Source organism: Ostrinia nubilalis, chromosome 10, assembly GCF_963855985.1.
Source record: "Ostrinia nubilalis chromosome 10, ilOstNubi1.1, whole genome shotgun sequence".
Classification (NCBI taxonomy): Eukaryota; Metazoa; Arthropoda; class Insecta; order Lepidoptera; family Crambidae; genus Ostrinia; species Ostrinia nubilalis.
In genome coordinates, this window is record NC_087097.1 from 13,842,363 (window position 1) to 13,860,592 (window position 18,230).

General features: G+C 37.5%; 1 protein-coding gene across 1 annotated transcript in view; it reads left to right on the forward strand.

Moving 5' to 3' along the window:
• LOC135075454 (receptor-type guanylate cyclase gcy-1) overlaps positions 1 to 18,230 on the forward strand; it is a 71,611-nt gene that overhangs the window by 5,214 nt on the left and 48,167 nt on the right. Inside the window, exon 2 of the mRNA XM_063969894.1 lies at positions 13,695 to 13,888. Within this exon, the coding sequence (XP_063825964.1) occupies positions 13,695 to 13,888 (194 nt within the window). The remainder of the gene's footprint in view (positions 1 to 13,694; positions 13,889 to 18,230) is intronic.

The following is an 18,230-nucleotide window of genomic DNA, read 5'->3' on the forward strand; positions in this document are numbered from 1 at the left end:
TCTTCCTGTATCATTACTTGCAAGTTATTTAAATGTAAAACTCTTTTCCTTTTTAGTTATATTATTTTTTTCCTGTTATTATTTTTTTTTTCAAAATTAATAGACATTATTGGACATAGAAACAAATAGACATGTCAGTAATTTCTAATGTCCAAGATATAGTTAGCAATTTTTACTAACAAACAATTTTTAGATAACTTATAAAGTTAAAAGTTTGTGCTGGGGTAACACACAAATGTTAGCATGCTCTGACCGCAGCCCACAGAACGCAGCCAATGCATGTGGAAAATCCATAAACAAAAATAAGTCGCTCATTTTGCCATTTACATTACTTCGGATATGAAAGCTCAGCTTAACTCATTCGTCATTACATATTATTATAATATGCTAATAGACTATTATTAACTTTAAATAGCTCTTTTATGAGTAGGTATATTTTATTATTTTATTTTATTTTGTTTGGAAAACATACAGTGAAACAATAACAGATTATGAACCACTGCTTGAGAAACTATACACCGTATATAAATATACCGTGGTAGTGCAAACAACCATCATTTCATTGCGTCTGCGGCAGGCTAATATTGAACTTTAGTCATTATTTAATACATTATTATCCTCGTCAAAGAACATTCAAATCATAATTAGTGATTCAAGAGAACGCTGTTTGCCACAAGATTCATAGAAATAGTAAAAACTAATATAAAAAGTTAAGAAGAACGGATTTCTTAAACCTTACCTACGTACTAGTAATATTTTGTGTATGTACGCTCATTGAGAAGAACTGTGGGCTGGGTGTAAGTGAGCGCGTTTAAAAAATGTATGAAAATTTTAGTTTTTGAACGTTTCCCGCTAGGGGTGCTGTACAATCTGTCATACATTTAATGTAATTTTTTGACGCGCTCACTAGTGAGCGCGTTTGATGTAAACTTACACTCAGCCCACAGTAACTCACACTAGGCCCTCTGATACTGATCTAAACCATCATTAAAAATGTATAGTATCTACATTTAAGAATACATTTTCTACCGTTATGCCTATGCAAAAAAATCAATCTCGGACACGTAACTTCAATGTCCTCTGAAGCCCATTCCACCAGAATATTTTAATCATGAGCCCGTCGGTTTTCAGATTAACGGTGTCATTCTGACCTGTCAGATAAATCTGACACCATATTGAGAGAATGGACTGAAAATGACATTCCACACACCATACTGGATTTATAAAATCGTTTAGTTAGTTAATTGTTTTTTTATAATATAATGTAAAAGGAATAAAATACTAAGAATTATATATAAATGTTGCTACTTCCAACTTATGGCAAATATGAAATATTCGATATGAAAAAAGAAACATCTTATCTAAGAGTAAGTATACACTGATATTATAAAGATTTGATTGTTTCTCTAAAACTACTGGAAAGATTTGAAAAATTATTTGACCATTAAAAATACACCATGATCCCTGATGAATATAGAATATGGATGAATTATTCTATGACAGACTGAATTAATGCAGACGAAGCCGCAGGCAAAAGCTAGTATCCTTTAATTATATCAGTCCATGGATCTCTACTGCGATTTTAGGATGAAATCACGAAAATAATAAAAGAACTCCGCAGTGGCACAGCTTGATATTCATAACCTAGACTTACAAAGGCCTAGATGAAAACAAAAATGAATTCTAAGAAATAGTAGAGGCAAAACGTCTGCCCACATAATCTTGTACCTAGTCTACTAATGAAGCAACTAATCCGTACATAACTAGACAATGTTTATTTTAGCTTCGGATTCCACGTATTTCATCTGATTAATTTCGTTGCGGGTCCAATGACAGTTTAACTCAACTCAACCTTCACTGGTTGGCTTTATTTTATTGACAGTCAACCTAGATTCTACGCAGAAGGTGCATTAATTTGTGGAATTGACAAATGGGAGTAGACAGGGGAATATTATAGCCAAATATATTAAATATGTCTTGGGTGCAGAAAATATTATAGTGCCCTGTGAAAATGTAGGTCAATAGATTTCTATTATTAAATTATGCTAAATTAGCGGCCGCCCGCGACTTCGTAAGCGTGGATCCCGTTTTACCCCCTTAGGAGTGGAGTTTCGTAAAATCATTTCTTAGCGGATGCCTACGTCAACATTTACCTGCATGCCAAATTTCAGCCCGATCCGTCCAGTGGTTTGGGCTGTGCGTTGATTGATAGATCGCTCTGTCAGTCAGTCAGTCATTCACCTTTGAGTTATACAGGGTGTCCAGGGTACCATGTATAATTTAGATGTAAGTTACTATTTTTGCTTCTCCAGAGTAGGTAGATTATCTTTGCTAATTCAAACATTTTTACTTAAAAATATAAATTTCCTTTTTAACCACCTTTATTTAATTAAGTATAGTGATTAGGAAAGTAAATTAAAGAACACTACTTAATGTCTGAGTGCTATGAATGAAAAAAAAAATCTTTTCAACAAAAATATTGAAAGCATCAAGAGATTTCGTTTTCATTTCAGAAACAAACATTTTGTTCAAAGAATTCATAGCTCAAAGAGATTTATTCTTCCCGAATTTATTTACTTTTTCCTACGGAAACTTACTCAACGATGAAAACGACAAAGCTCGTGTTTTCTAGTTATGTTGCGTATGTGGGACACAGCCATAACATCATTCATAACCATGGAATTCCATACACGCCTACCATAACGTATTAGAATACTTTAGTTCCCGCTTTCAATCAGTGATTTATAAGGTGATGTCATATAGAAAAGTGTGGGACATTTTCATATTTCAATGTTTTATGGATGATTTCGATTATGTAGCTACAAATTCTTTAATTTAAAGTTTCAATATCGTTGCAACCACAATTGCAACTATTGTATTTTTTTAAAGATTTATTAGCAATTTGTATTGCCCAAATTACTAATAATAAAATAAAAAAAGAATAAAACATGTGCTTAAAGTACATAGTAATTACAGACTGCTTCGTTATGATGGCACATCTAAGTAAACAGTGTGACAATTGTCCGATTTTGCAACGAAATTTTACTTAAAGTCTGATGCACTATTGACTGTAAATATGTACTTACATTAACTACTATTTTAGCTTTGTACTCGTACGAGTATGTATCACAAATGAATGATTCGATTTAATTCAATATGTTTGAGTGTTTCAGAGTTCTTTTCAGTGTAAAATAAGTTCCTTTATAGGAGGCAGTGGTTCATTTCACCCATATGGCGGTATTATCCTTTTGCTTTTTACAAAATAAGGAAAATGCCGGGTCACGCCAAAATGGGGTCCTACTCAAATAAAGTTCTCATTTGGCAGGATACCAAATAAATTCAGGGACGAGGTTTACAAATTTGGCCTTTTTTGTAAAAAAAAAAGACATGCGAATAACATTTACGATGTAGAAAAAGTGTTTTCATTGCCATGTAAATACATACGATGTATTTTATTTCCATATTTTTACATATAAAAACATTTTAAATTACATGATGACATCAAAAGCACACCAATACAAAGTAAGGCAATGAATTCTTTCGCAATCCTCAGATCTTTTTGTAAGACGACGCAGCGACACCGCTCCGGCGGCGTCGCACCGCGCTGCCGCAACGCATTGTGTGCTTTGGCTTTAAGGAATAGTCATAAATGAAATTATGGAAAGAAATCTTGAATGGAAAAGCAATTATGTTCTTTCCAAAATAGTTTTCCTCTGTTAATTAAGGTGAATGAAGCCCAGCAAAAATGCTAGTTTCATGAAAAAATATTAGACTCAATTTAAAAAGCAATTAACTTCAATCAAGTTCACTTCCAATCTCAAAATTAGTTAATTACTGGAAAGAGCAATTACTAAAGTTGGCGATACTTTTATTTTATGGTACTTAAAAATCATTCTCTCGATACAACGGCTAGGTACGTTAGTTTTATATTAATTTTTACTTTAAAACAAAAAGTTTCTTACTTTATAAAGTTCTTACAGTCTTTCTTTTTGAGTGGATTTTTCTTTATAAAAATGAAAAGTCAATTTTCCATTATAAAACAAACTCTTTTAACGTTTAGAAATTTTGCTATGCCTGTACAGTCAGCATCAAAATATCGTGACACCTAAAGTAGCCAAAAAGTTCGCAACACGTCTTTGTTACTATTGGGATAAGGTTGTGTTTTCAACTTTTTGGCCACTTTGGGTGTCACGAACTATTTGACGCTGACTGTACTTGGCTCGTGGTTTTGTCCCTATTTTATTATCCAGAATTTTTATTGTGTGAACATTTATTAACACATTTCTGAGAAAGTTTCTATTAACTTTTTGCCGAGTACAAAGCATGTTTTCATTGAATAAACAAGTGCTACGAATTTATACTGAAAATAGCCTTTATTATTATTATCATAAAGCCTTCTTAGAATCACTCACGTGTCACGCTGAGGGTTGTAACTTGGCTTTATTTTAATGAGCTTACCTAAAGGAAGGAGGGAAGACGTAGTGTGGGCAGGCCTATTATATAATTTTTATCTAAGAAATTGTTACTGGTCGAAGAGGACGCAATATAGTAACGGGCTTCCTGCTGAAAATCAGTGTCGAACTATGGAGACAACTGGTTAGCTTAGTTTTCTAACATTACTTCTTGTTTCATGTAAATACTTGATACTTCTAATGAAGGCCACTATAACTTTTATCTATCAATGAATATTTGGAATTTTATCTTCAATATCTCCAAACCTTTAAGTTTCCCAACTAAAGTCTGAAAGAACATCGGGTAAACCTAAAAAAAAACTTTGTATAGATCGTTTCATCCACGAAGACGCGCCCCACCAATTTTTGGCCGAGGGAAGCGCGGGGTGCGGGGAGTTTGATTCGAGCAATCCGAGCGTCATTATTGTAGTGTGCGTGTGCGTGCACTCTTGGATGATTTAGCATGTACCGATAACACTCAAACATTAGCGGAAGAATGGTGGGGCGCGTCTTCGTGGATGAAACGATCTATAATCTTTACCAACCATTTCAGTTTGTAGGTATATTCGAGTGACATTAGCACGATCAAGTTCAAGGTCTTTTTTGCCCTTAAAACCTAAAAAAGGTCTTTGCCCTTAATGCCCTGAGGCTGGGTTGACTGAGATATCTTGCAGTATTAAAGTTTATGAGGGCAAATGCTTAACATTTGGCTTTTGCCTTTGAACCACCTGCTTTGAATTTGGATCGCTGCCAAAATACGATAATGTATCTAGAGGTACGATGCTTGAGTTTTAGATAAGACTTGTTAATCTAAAACAAAACTTTGTTTTATCTATTGGAAAAATAATATTATACTGTCTATTACATAATTTCATTATCAAATCGAATTCAACTTTATTTCATAAACTAGCTGTGCCCGCGACTTCGTATGCGTAAAAACCCGTTTTCGCAACATTTTTCATTTTTGCTCTGCACCTATTACTCGTAGCGTGATGGTTTATAGCCTATAGCCTTCCTCAATAAATGGGCTATCTAACACTAAAATAATTTTTCAAATCGGACTGGTAGTTCCTGAGATTAGCGCGTTCAAGTAAACAAACAAACAAACTCTTAAGCTTTATAATATTAGTATAGATTCGTAATGATTTTATTACTACTACACATTACACGCTTTACAAGTCCAGCATTTTTATAAACATAATATTTTAAGAATTATAAGATGTGAAAGCATTTCATATTGGTAGGTAATTCTTCGAAACCTGAAAATTAAACATTTAAATAAATATCCTGAAAATTCTGTTTGTTATTTCAGGACAACAGTCATAAAACGGGAGGTTAAACTCAGAATCTAAAATGTAAAAACTTTTAGGTTGTTTTAACAAGGCTTTATTGTCAACGAATAAGAGCAGCTTGAAACCACACGGCCCGCAGTTTGGGCGCTAAATGACGGCCAGGCTGTTAAGACCAGCTGTTTGGTCATGAGGCTAAAATAGTGCCTAGATGCGTTTAAAATAGTAAACAAGGCCTCGTAAAGCTCATAAAAGCTGTTGTACAGTTTACAAGGCCTAGCTGAGCTTTGGATTTATTTGAGAATAGTGTAGGTTGACAGTTTATATTCTGTCTATCTGAGGTACAAAAATTGTACCTCAGATAGACAGAATATGTAGCGACAGAGTGACTCGCTTATTCTTAGTACCTATTTTATTTTTATCTTTTGCCTGTGGTTTTATATACAAACATAATATTGTTAAAGTTTTTTGTCTAACGCCCGTACTCACAAATATTACTATGAGGTCTGACAGTGCGCGTGGGCGTGGACGCACAGGGTCACACCCGAAACTATCACAGAGCTTTATTCAACGCTGTGCTTTCGATTTGCTGCTTTACTTAAGCAAGCATCGTTTGTTAAATTATTTCAAACAAACATTTTTGAGATTTCTTTTTAAGTTTTTTGTCTGACTCTACTTTTGGTATACCTGCCATGTAGCACGTAACGTAGCATGTAACGTGTCCAACCTTCTAGTGTGTACGGCTCGTCCACGGTCATCGCGTATCTAGCTGCGAGCTCCTGAATCCTACTGCGAGCCGCCTTTGTGCTCTCCCTGCGAACTACGCGCTAACAGCTCGCAGCGGGCTCGTGCCTATGTACTCACTTGATACAGTATCTGATGCATTACATGCTACACGGCTAAAGCCTGGTCCGTGAGCACGTAGAATTTTGTCCAATGACCCCAAGCTACCCATCCTTACCACTCACTGCGGGCGCCCGTCGCACAGTCGCGACAGCATTATAATTACGCGCGAGCAATAAGGATGAGTAGCTTGGGGTCATTGGACAGAATTCTACGTGCTCACGGGCCAGGCTTTAGATGAGTTAATATGCCAAAATATGCCGTGCTTATGTCAAAATCACCCCTCCCGTGCCGCTCCCATGCCTCAATCACTGACTAAGTAAAGTGCTAGACCTGTAAACTTTAGTGTAACCTAACCACACCACTCCACGTGGTAATTTAAGCTGTAATTTAACGCCAAAATGGCTGCGGTAAACAGCCGGTAGATGGCAAGATAATGTGGCTCTATGTATTTATGTATATTGGAGTATAACCCTTAGCATAACTAAATGTAAATAAGTTATATAAGTTGGTGAGACGTAGGTAAGATCAAGCCTGAAGTTGTAATCATACTTCAACAGACGGGCCTAGCGGATTGGTGAAGTTAAGTTGAGTATAAGTTTATTATGCTAAAGCCTTGCTCGCACTAAAGTACGGCCAACGAGAAGCGATACCAAATGTAAACAAACCCAATGTCATGGATGAACCCGTTTGACTTTGACATATTTTGGCGGGAGAACGAGACATTACGACAAATGTCACAAGATGGGAAGAGACAGAATATATTGTCAACTAGACAGTCGTATCAACCTTTTGTATCGCTGCTAGTTGGCCGTACTTTAGTCGAGTAATTTAGTAGAGCAACTCAGCTTAGTAACTTATCTAATCGCTACTGACCAAGAAACCGTTCGCACTTTACAAGTAATTACTGGTTTTTATATGAATTCGACTAAATCGTCCGGTTCGAACTCGTTTAGTTGGTGAGCGAGTGAGCAAGGATGCCTGCTACTCGCCTGTCAAAATAAAACAAAATGGGTTGATTCGACTAAACAATTTAGCAATCTATTCGACTAAATTTTAGGTTACACGTTTAGCTACTAAATTAGGCCTACTAGCCATTCGACTAGTGCGAACAAGGCTTTAGGCTAATAACAAGTGGCTAAAAGTCACAAACAACTTCAGGCGTGCCTTCTTTATCACATAGATATGTGGAATAGTGCCAAATAATATGCGAATGGTCACCCACAAATTAACTACCGCAGTATAGGTTGCTTGACATCAGCGATTGTCACCAAAATATAACCCAACTAGCTTTTACCCGTGCCTTCACCCGCGTGAACTTTAGTTTGTCACAGATCGTCATAAATAGCCTATATGTTTCACTGCATTATAAAGAATAATACTGTAAAGTTTCATCAAAATCCGTTCAGTAGTTTTTGCGTGAAAGAGTAACAAACATACATCCAGACATTTAGACATCCAAACTTTCGCATCTATAATATTAGTAGGAATAAGATACGTGCTTAAGTGAAGCAGCAAATATAACGCACAGAATTGAATAGAGCTCTGAAATTTGTTCGTATGTCACCCTGTGCGTTCACGCGCACTGTGAGACCTCATAGTAATGTTTGTAAATACGGGCGTAAGTCTAGCCGTAGATTACAAACTTATTGTAGGATAATAGGTAGGTCGGACTGTTAATCAGTATGGACATATTGTATGAAAGTGCGCAAATTGGTATCGGCCGATTCATCATACAAAGAATCGGGCCCAATTACTATCGGCCTATTAAAAGTTTGTAGTTTGCGGGGAGTCTTAAGTTCATAGCCCCTTAGTTACAGTAAGTTATTTTTACCAAAAGATAATTTGATCGTGACATTTCAGTGTCCTTTATGGGGCGCCATGAAAATAATATTTTTATTTTGCCTGCCAACTCAGAGCGGTCGTTTGCCTCTGCTTTACATTGGGTATTAAACATCTTCACGGTTTACAGCTCTATTCGAATGTGCCATTTTAGTATCGAAGGTATGATTGCGAGAGTGTAATGCAGAGACAGCGTGTAAGGTTAAGAACTCACGGCGCGATTTTCACCCGCGCCCGCGGCGGTTGTGGAATTGCGGTTTTTTTTCAAAACTCACGGGAGCGGTTATTTGCGCGGTTATTCTAAGAACTCACGGCGCGATTTTCACCCGCGCCCGCCGTCTAAGACTTTACGTTTTGGTTAAAAATGGCATCGACAACAACTAATATAATATTACATTATTTTAATGCTTAGCTTTATCTGTCATCTACTAACTGATGCAAAAGGCAAAGAAGAAGCGATAAAATTACCCCACGTCCTACAGCAAAGATGAATTCTGCAAACATTATTAAAATGAGTTTAAAAAATATAGCATTTCAGTCTCAATATCATCCTTTATTATAAAAAAAATGCAATTAAAATTCGTTCAAGGGCAGTTAAACAGTAATACAACTAACATGTAGCTCTACATGTAATTATATTGTGCACTTTGCAATCTCGACTACCAATCAGTCTCACTCGAAAGACTGTAGAAACTCTAAGGCTGGGTTGCACCATCTTACTTTAACTTTGACAAACGTCAAAAATCTGTCAAACTCCATACAAAAAGCAACGGTTATCGTTATAGTTACGGTCAAAGTTAGGTGGTGCAACTCAGCCTAAGCCTTTTTAATAATATTGGAACATGTCAAGATATATGTATTTAACTCATAAAAGGCTCTATCACGAGTAATACTCGTATACTGCACATTAATGTGTAGAATTACTTAATAGAGCCATGTTAATCTGGACTCCATTTCTTAAACACCCTGTATAAATCGTACTAAACAGAGTAATATGTAATTTATTCCCAAGATGCCGCCACTAGGGTACAGACAGATGATCTAACGACAGAAATGCGTAGTGGCTTCTTGACCCGGAAATTTTGGTAGGCCTTCGATCGAGGTATTGGGTATTATAAATTCCAAACCATTGGCCATGACCATTGACCACATTTAATTTTGATTTGTCCCTGGCTACATTTAATTTTAGAAACCACCCGTTTTCTAGTCAGTGATTTAAATCATTTATTTATAGAGGGCGTTCATGCGTTATGTATAAGAGAGGGAGGGAGAGATAAAACAAACACTTTGCCCTTTTTTTACATCTTTTTTTGGATCATGAAAAATACTTTAATAAGTATCTGAATCTCTCTGAAGTTTTGTGTGAGAAAAGTAAGTAAAATCGTCTATTAAAGTAATTTGAATGAACTTTTCAAATGTAAATTAAACGCTACGTAGAGCTTTAAATTAAGTTAAAGTACATATTTGGAGCTATTTCTAGGTTATTTAAAAAAAGCTTCAAAGTCAGAGACAGATAAAAAGAGTATTCTTTTGTTGCGCCTTCCATTATTTTTTTAAAGAAATTTTGTAACGTTATGTTATACGAGTAAACATTTTTAATAACATTTTAATATTGTATTGTGAAGGTGCACTAATGACACATAGACCCGTAATAAGTGAATCAGCTAAAACTTGATTCAAACTCAAGAAAGGTTTCAAGTCTGCATTGTACGAATTTATCCTTGAGTTTTACTCACACTTGAGTGTCATTATTAAGATGAGGACTCATTTATGACCAAACATATGGGTCGTAAAACATCTCACTTTACCTTGTTAGTTGAGAATTACGGTAACTGGAAGAAGTACAGTCAAATAGTTAGGGACACCCAAAGTAGCCAAAAAGTTCGCAACACGTCTTTGTTACAATTGGAATAAGGTTGTGTTATCAAATTTTGGGTCGCTGGGAGTCACGAACTATTTGACGCTGCTGTAAATTTTTTTTTATCCACAACGAGGAAGCTCTTGGCCTGTATCTCACCTGATGGTAAGTGATGATCAGGCCGAAGGTGGAAGCGAGCTTCACCCGGAATCCTCAACCACGGAGGAACTGGCTATCTTACCTGTAACTGCCGGAACACAACAATGCTGTTAACATTGTTGTTATGGCGACAGACTTAGGTAAGATGGTGGTAGCTAGCCAGGCTATATTACATGCTATCTCTAAGCAAAATCTACACGAATATTATAAAGAGGATTGATTTACTAGTTTGTTGTTTGTATTGAATAGGTTCCAAAACTACTGAACTGATTTGAAAAAGTCTTTTAACATTAGAATCTTACATTATTTCTGTTGAACATAAGTGAAGTTTGCTGGTTTATCTAGTAAGTATAAAAAACTTCTATCTTGTATTAGGAATTTGAACATTAAGGTTGGAAAAAATATTTTTGGTCGAGGAATGCTCTATATAAATACTTTCTATGATCGTAAGTAAAACCGTGACCAAAACCTAGTCCATAAAGCTCATTGTATTAATGTTATAAATGCGAAAGTTTCTGAGAATGTAAAGATAGATGTACTCGTATGTTTGTTACTCTTAAATAAAGAAATGAATAATAAATATCCTTGGATATTTTACACTGCGCTTCTAGTCCCAAACAAAGCAAAACTAGTACTATGGGTACTAGACAACGGATATAAACATACTTAAATACGTTCTTTTTTGTAAATATATAGGTACATATTATACATAGAAAAACTACTGAACGCATTTTGATGACACATTTTAGTACCTATTATTCATTAGAAAAAATATAGGCTATAGTTTTAACGATCTGTGATAAATTAAATTTCACGCGGACGAAGCCGCGGGCTAAAGCTCTTTCTATACATTTCTATGAGCTTTTGTTCGGTATGAATGGCGTGGAAAATGAAAAGCTTCACCTTTATTTTATGCTCGTAAAAACTCTCTAAAACTCGTTTGAAATTTCTATTTGGGTATTATGGCAACTTTTAACAAAATATTGGAGTTTCACACGTTATTCATACGTTTTGGTTTGGTTTTCCTTTTCATTGAAAAGTTCCAATTTAAACAAAAGAGCGAGTAGGTAAATGCCCCCTGTATATCAAAACAATATTCCATACCTACCATTTCCATTGTGGAAAAACGAATGCCCTTTTAACATAATAATAGTAGTATTTACTTTAAACAGGCTGGTGTTTCAAGGTTTGTGAGATACAATTAATATCTTTCAACTACCTATTAAAAGCAAAATACCACTCATTGATTAAGCACAAAATCTCAGAAACACCTACAAACTTTAAATTTGGCAGGTAGATTCCATAGACGGATTTTATGAAACTCCACCCCTAAGGGGGTAAAAGGAGGTCCACGCGTAAGAAGTCGTGGGCTATTTCCAAAACTCACGGATTTCTAACTAAAACTATATTTACGTTAAATCCCACGCATTTAAGTTAGCAATATATTTTATCAAAACTTTTCGGTCCAGGGTATCTTTCCAGGTAAAATGCCTACTGAGAAACTATTCGGCAATTTGCTCAATCAATATTGACCCTGGCTGAAGCCTTAACTACTGCCAGAATAATTTTACAAGTTTTATTACCCTATGGTAATATTTTAAAAAATCAGAGTAATTTTTTTATCGCCTCTGTGACCCAGTAGTTTGTGAGGATGGCTAAATGTATGTTACTCTTTTACGCAAAAATTATTGGATTTCGATGACAATACAGTATTATTGTTTAAAAATCAGATTAACATCAAGGCGATAACTTAATGATATTGAGTTAGCTGGTATTTTATTAATATTGAGCAAATTTCAACGATTATCAAGTATCTCTGTGACTACCTAATTGAACGTCACACGGGCCTAAGAATATCAACAACGAGGCGCGTTCCTCGTTGATCACCATCGCGCTGCTGAACTATTGTGGTATAGAACCCACTCTTAACACAAGCATAATTAACTTATCACGAGGGATTAACGGGCAATTAGCAATTTGTTAATAAAAACAAACTACTAAGGGTGGGTTGCACCATCTTACTTTAACTTAGTTAGACAAACGTCAAAAATCTGTCTAACTCCATACAAAAAGCACCGGTCATCGTCATAGCTACCGTTAAAGTTAGGTGGTCTCCCTAAATACTCAACTCACCCTAAATAAACAATGCTAAAACACTCATTCGCAATTATTTACTACTGTTCAGAATAAAACAGTTAAAATGCGTAAAATAATACGAAATTCCTTACAAATTGACCGACGCGATCCATTTACATGAATCATGGTTGCGGCGAACCCTTACTCATGCGGTTACGTTAAAACAATATTGTTTTTAACTTTTTAGAAATGTTTGTTGTATACCGCTTTAATATACGAGTAAGTGCTTTTTATGTGAAAGTATAACAATATCAAGGAATGGAAGGGGATTGAAGTGTATTGACGATGATGAATACATATATCACTCATGAATACAACTTTATAATACTACAACTGGCATAGTTAGCAAACTCAAAGCAACAAAAAGAAAAAAAGGTCAATTAACGACAATATTCAACATCAGATGGATTAATTAAGAATGCTGAAAAAAGTCAAATTGAATTCGCAATTGGAAATATTGACAATACGCCTTAATGATTCTCACCCAAAATGAACCGTATTTTAATAACATTAAGATATTAATTAATGAAGTTTGTGTTTGTCCACACGATTTAAATTTTAATATGCATCAGTGACTCATTTAACTTATCCAGCAGTACACTGTTGCCGTTTTAACATTTGCATTTTCGAGCAACTTTAAATCGCCAAACAAACTATCCAACTTCCTACAGCAGTTCATACAGTTGACAGCACTCAAAATCACATTAAAATTTATTGTTGCAAATTAGCACCTTATTACAACTACATTAAAGTGCAAAAGATTGATGTGTTTGTCTTTTGCCCAAATTCCTTTCGTTTCAAACCCGACTCCAGAGATTGTTTGTAGAACAGCTTTTAATTCACTTTGGTAAACAGATATTTATATAGTACCTACTACCAGCTTATTCTTTGTTCACCTAAGACGTTGAGCTAGACACGTGTCCCTCCATTTTTTGAAATCCTGATGTATCCCCTTCTTTTACGGCCGTAGTGGTCTAATAGTGATAAAAACTGCCTCAGTCCCAGAAGTTCAAGTACAGCGCTTCCTCGCGCCTCTAATTTGAAGGCACCCTAGCTCTCCTTTTTGTTTCACCTGAGATATGAAAATGTTCTCAAAAATACCACTCTTTGTTCCAGCACCAAAAGACGAGAAGACAGACACCCTCAGCTGCGGCCTCAAGCTGCGCCGCTGGTGCCGGAGCCGACGATGCCAGCTGTGGCGGTTGCTCCTGCTGCCCTTCATACCGATCCTGGCGCTGATCGTGCAGACCACCCTGTCTTTGAAGAACAGCCTGACTAATGGGAGGGAGGTGGCTGATGTTGAGGAACAGGTATTTAATAGATGTTACTTATATTACTCGTATGTACGTGACATGCACATAACGATAGTGTAATTTCTATCAAAACTTTTGAAAAACGAACAGTTGCGAGCCACCACACATGTAAAGCTCACTCACCTTCGTGAATTGCAACAACATTAGTATTGTATTGGTACAAATTTTAATAATAATCCCGTTAACCTCTCGTGGTATATAAATTAATGCTTGTGTTACAATAGGGTTTAAACATTGACCCTCGGCGAGTCCAGAATCAGTATCGACACCAATAGATTCATTCCATTCATTCCATCCGCCAGTTCTTCATTTAATTGAATCACACACAAAACTGACAAATTGAAAAATATGAAATTGAAACGGCACAATTTCAGTGGTCTTATTTCTTGGAAGTGATTTCGTTCTGACAAGCCAGGGGGAGGAAAGTATTTATTTTATTTAAAAAAAAAATGATTTAACCGAGTCTTTTGAAAAAGTTGAATCTATCATCTCAATGGAAAGAAAGGAGTAATAATTACTCCAATTCAATGTCAATTATTGACAACAAGATTCATTATTATGAAAGAAGAAACTACCAAAAAAGTTACGTTAAGAAAAACCTGTGCGAGAGCTTTTTCGCAGCACACCGCAACAAAAAATAAAAATAAACGCCTCATAATGATTAAGGCGTCTGTACTAGGCGTCAGTCCTCGCGCAGGAACAGTGACGAGCGGTCGCGCGCGTAATATTTAACTTTGGTTATGTAGTAGTATGCGCGCACGTACGTTATTTATACTGCAAAATCGTAATAATGACTAATAATATGATAGTTAACGAGTTATTGACTTTTGTTCAAAATAAACTGGATGTTCTTGACGAGCTCAGTGTAGTGCAGATATGTGCCTCTAACTATTCTGACGAAGAAATTGAAGTTGCGAAAGCAATTTTACACGACTCAATATCGGATGGATCTAGAATCGTAACTAGAAAAGGCGAGGACAAGAAGAAGAAAAACCTAAAAGATATCCTTAAATTACTGAAGGAAACTGACCCTGACCAACATCCCCAATTTGTGGCCAAGGACTTGAACAGGCTACCACCTGTTACATTTGACCATATTGATGTCTCCCGACTTCTCAAGGATATGACCCAACTAAAAACAGAACTTAATTTATTAAGAGACAGCTTGATATCTAAGGAAGACTTAAAGAGTATTAATGACGAGCTTAAACAATTACGTTTAGCTAGAAACACAGTGACCAAGTCAACACCAAAAAGTTCCAAACGCACATCCACACATTCAATGACGACATCGCAAATGGAGGAGGCAAGTTGCGGTGTCCCGAGTACGAGTTCTATGAACAGCACTCACTCAAAGACACCTGCACAACCGTCCCGAGCAAGCGGTGAAACAGCTATGGCGCAAGCGCACGGCCCGCACGGTGAGGGATCGTCGATACCTACCTATAGGGACATTATAGTGAAGACTCAGCCGGCGTGTAAGTTGACTCAAGGGAAATTAGACTCAGAATGTATACGCATTAGTGACGATTCTGACTTCCAGGCAGTTATACGCAAAAAACGCAGCAAGCGAATAACCAATATGAGAGGAACGTTAGAAAACTGCAACAGAATTCGAGTGGCGGAATCAACAAGTTGTATTTACGTCTCAAGATTTACAAAGGATGTTTCTGAGGATGATATAAAATGCCATATTCGGGATATGGGCGAGGATTGCCGTAGTATACAGATGCTTAAGCAAAGCCGCGTGACAACGTTTAACTCGTTTAAAATTGAGATTCTCAGCAGTAAACTTGACAGGTTTCTGCGTGGGGATTTCTGGCCATCCGGGTTGGTGTTCAGGCGTTATAAGGAGCGTTACGTTTCTAACCGCACTACAAAACAACTGTAATGAATAGTACACCAAAACATAATAGTACAATAAATATAGCGACATTCAACTGTAAAAGTGTGAAGCGTTCAGTTGAATATGTACGTGAACTATGTAAGATCGTGGATGTAGTCGTCCTCCAGGAAACATGGTTGCTTCAGCATGACCTTGGCTTTGTCCAGAACATAGACCCTGACTTTGGAGCATTCGCTAAGTCCTCGGTCGATAGTGGAGCTGGGGTGCTGCGTGGGAGACCATACGGGGGCCTGGCTATCCTATGGCGAACGTCAGTATGTAAAGAGGTAAAAATTATTAACTGTACCTCAAATCGAATATCTGCTATAGAGGTTGGGAATGGAGAACGACGTTTCTTGATATTTAACATCTACATGCCTGTCGACGAAGAAGAAAATCTGATTGAATTTACGGATATCCTGGCAAATATAAGTGCAATAATTGAGGAATGCGAAATTGAGGCAGCCTATATAATGGGAGATTTCAATGCACACCCTGGATCTAGGTTTGGTGGCGAACTACTCTCGTTCTGTGCGGAACAATTGTGGACATGTGCGGATGTGGAATTTCTGGGTACCAACTCGGAAACTTTTACATTCATCAGCGAGTCCCACGGGTCCAGAAGGTGGTTAGACCACTGCCTGGTTACGCAGTCTGCCTATGATACCGTGCAAAAAGTGAATATTATGTGTGATGTGCAGTGGTCGGACCACTTCCCTTTGATTTTATCATGTAATGTGACTGGTTTGCCTGTGATATGTAATAGTAATGATATGCCAGAATACGATAATAATAATAGAAAGGGTATAATATGGGGTCGTAGAAATATTGACCAAATTAATGAGTATGGGGAATACTGTTTTAAGCATTTTAATGAATTGAAGTCAGTTTCTAGTCACAAAAATGATATATTTAAAAATATTGATTATTTATACAGTAATATAGTCTCTATTTTACAGGAAGCTTCAATTTCCTCTTCGCGCTCCGGTGGTGGGACTAGCCGTGGGCAGGTCACCGGGTGGAACTACCACGTCAGTAGTTTGCACTATAGGGCTAGGACATGTTTCAGGGAATGGCTGGAGTGTGGTAAGCCTACGAGCGGTATTTTATACGATAATATGCGTGAAACTCGAAAATCTTTTAAGAACAAATTAAAGTGGTGTCAGGAAAATCAGGAGTCTATAAAAATGAATATAATAACTATGCACAGGGCTAATAAAAACTTTATTAAATTTTGGCGCGCGACCAAATCTACCGAGCACAAACAAAGACTTCCCAATAATGTAAACAATGTCAGTGATCCTGTGGCTATCGCTGACTTGTTTAGTAATCATTTTAAAGCGGAACCGGTCCCGGTAGAGGAGTTATTGGGCACTGCGCCGTCGCCGCGTGCGGACGTGCGTCCCGCGCCGTCGCCTGCGCCGCCCGCGCTCCCGCCCGGGCCCTTTACACCCGCGGAGGTGGCGCGGGTGGTGCGCGCGATGCAGCGCGGGAAGTCACCCGGTCACGACGGTCTTAGCTTGGAACATATTATGTATGCAAGTAGTGAGATATATCTCCTACTTAGTCAACTATATAACATGTGTTTAGATAGTAGCTATCTCCCTGACGCCCTGATGAAAACGGTAGTAGTACCTATTGCAAAAAACAAAACCGGTGACCTGTCCAGCGTTAGTAACTATAGACCTATATCCCTGGGTACAGTTATAGGTAAGATTTTGGAGAGGCTAATGCAGCCTGAGCTGGCGAAATATGTACGCGTGAGTGATGCTCAGTTTGGTTTTCGTCCGGGCCTCGCGACGGATTCCGCTATATTATGTTTAAAGCACGCGATTAATTATTATAACACCCGTGATACCTCAGTATACGCATGCTTTCTCGACTTAAGCCGCGCTTTCGACCTGGTAAATTATAATTTATTGTGGTCAAAAATGCAACAATCGCACGTGCCTAAACGTATAGTGGACCTGTTCAGGTACTGGTACGGGAACCAAACTAACTGTGTGAGATGGGGCGACGCGCACTCTAGTGCCTATAGACTAAAGTGCGGCGTTCGTCAAGGTGGACTTACCTCGCCGGACCTGTTTAACTTATTCGTAAATGACCTGATTGAGGAGCTGAGAGGCACCGGACTCGGTTGTCATGTGCAGGGTGTTTGTTTCAACAACCTCAGCTATGCCGACGACATGGTGCTTCTCAGTCCCTCAATAGGTGGCCTGCGTAAACTTCTTGCCGTCTGTGAAAGGTTCGCCTCCACACACGGCATGAAATACAATGTGAAAAAATCAGAATTAATGATTTTTCGCGCTGGCAAGGGTCCGGAGAGGGTTCCGCCTGTGTATTTGAATGGCTCGCCGGTTCAGGTTGTGAAGCAGTTTCGCTATCTGGGTCACGTCCTCACCGAGCACCTGGACGACGACGCCGACATGGAGCGGGAGCGCCGGGCGCTGGCCG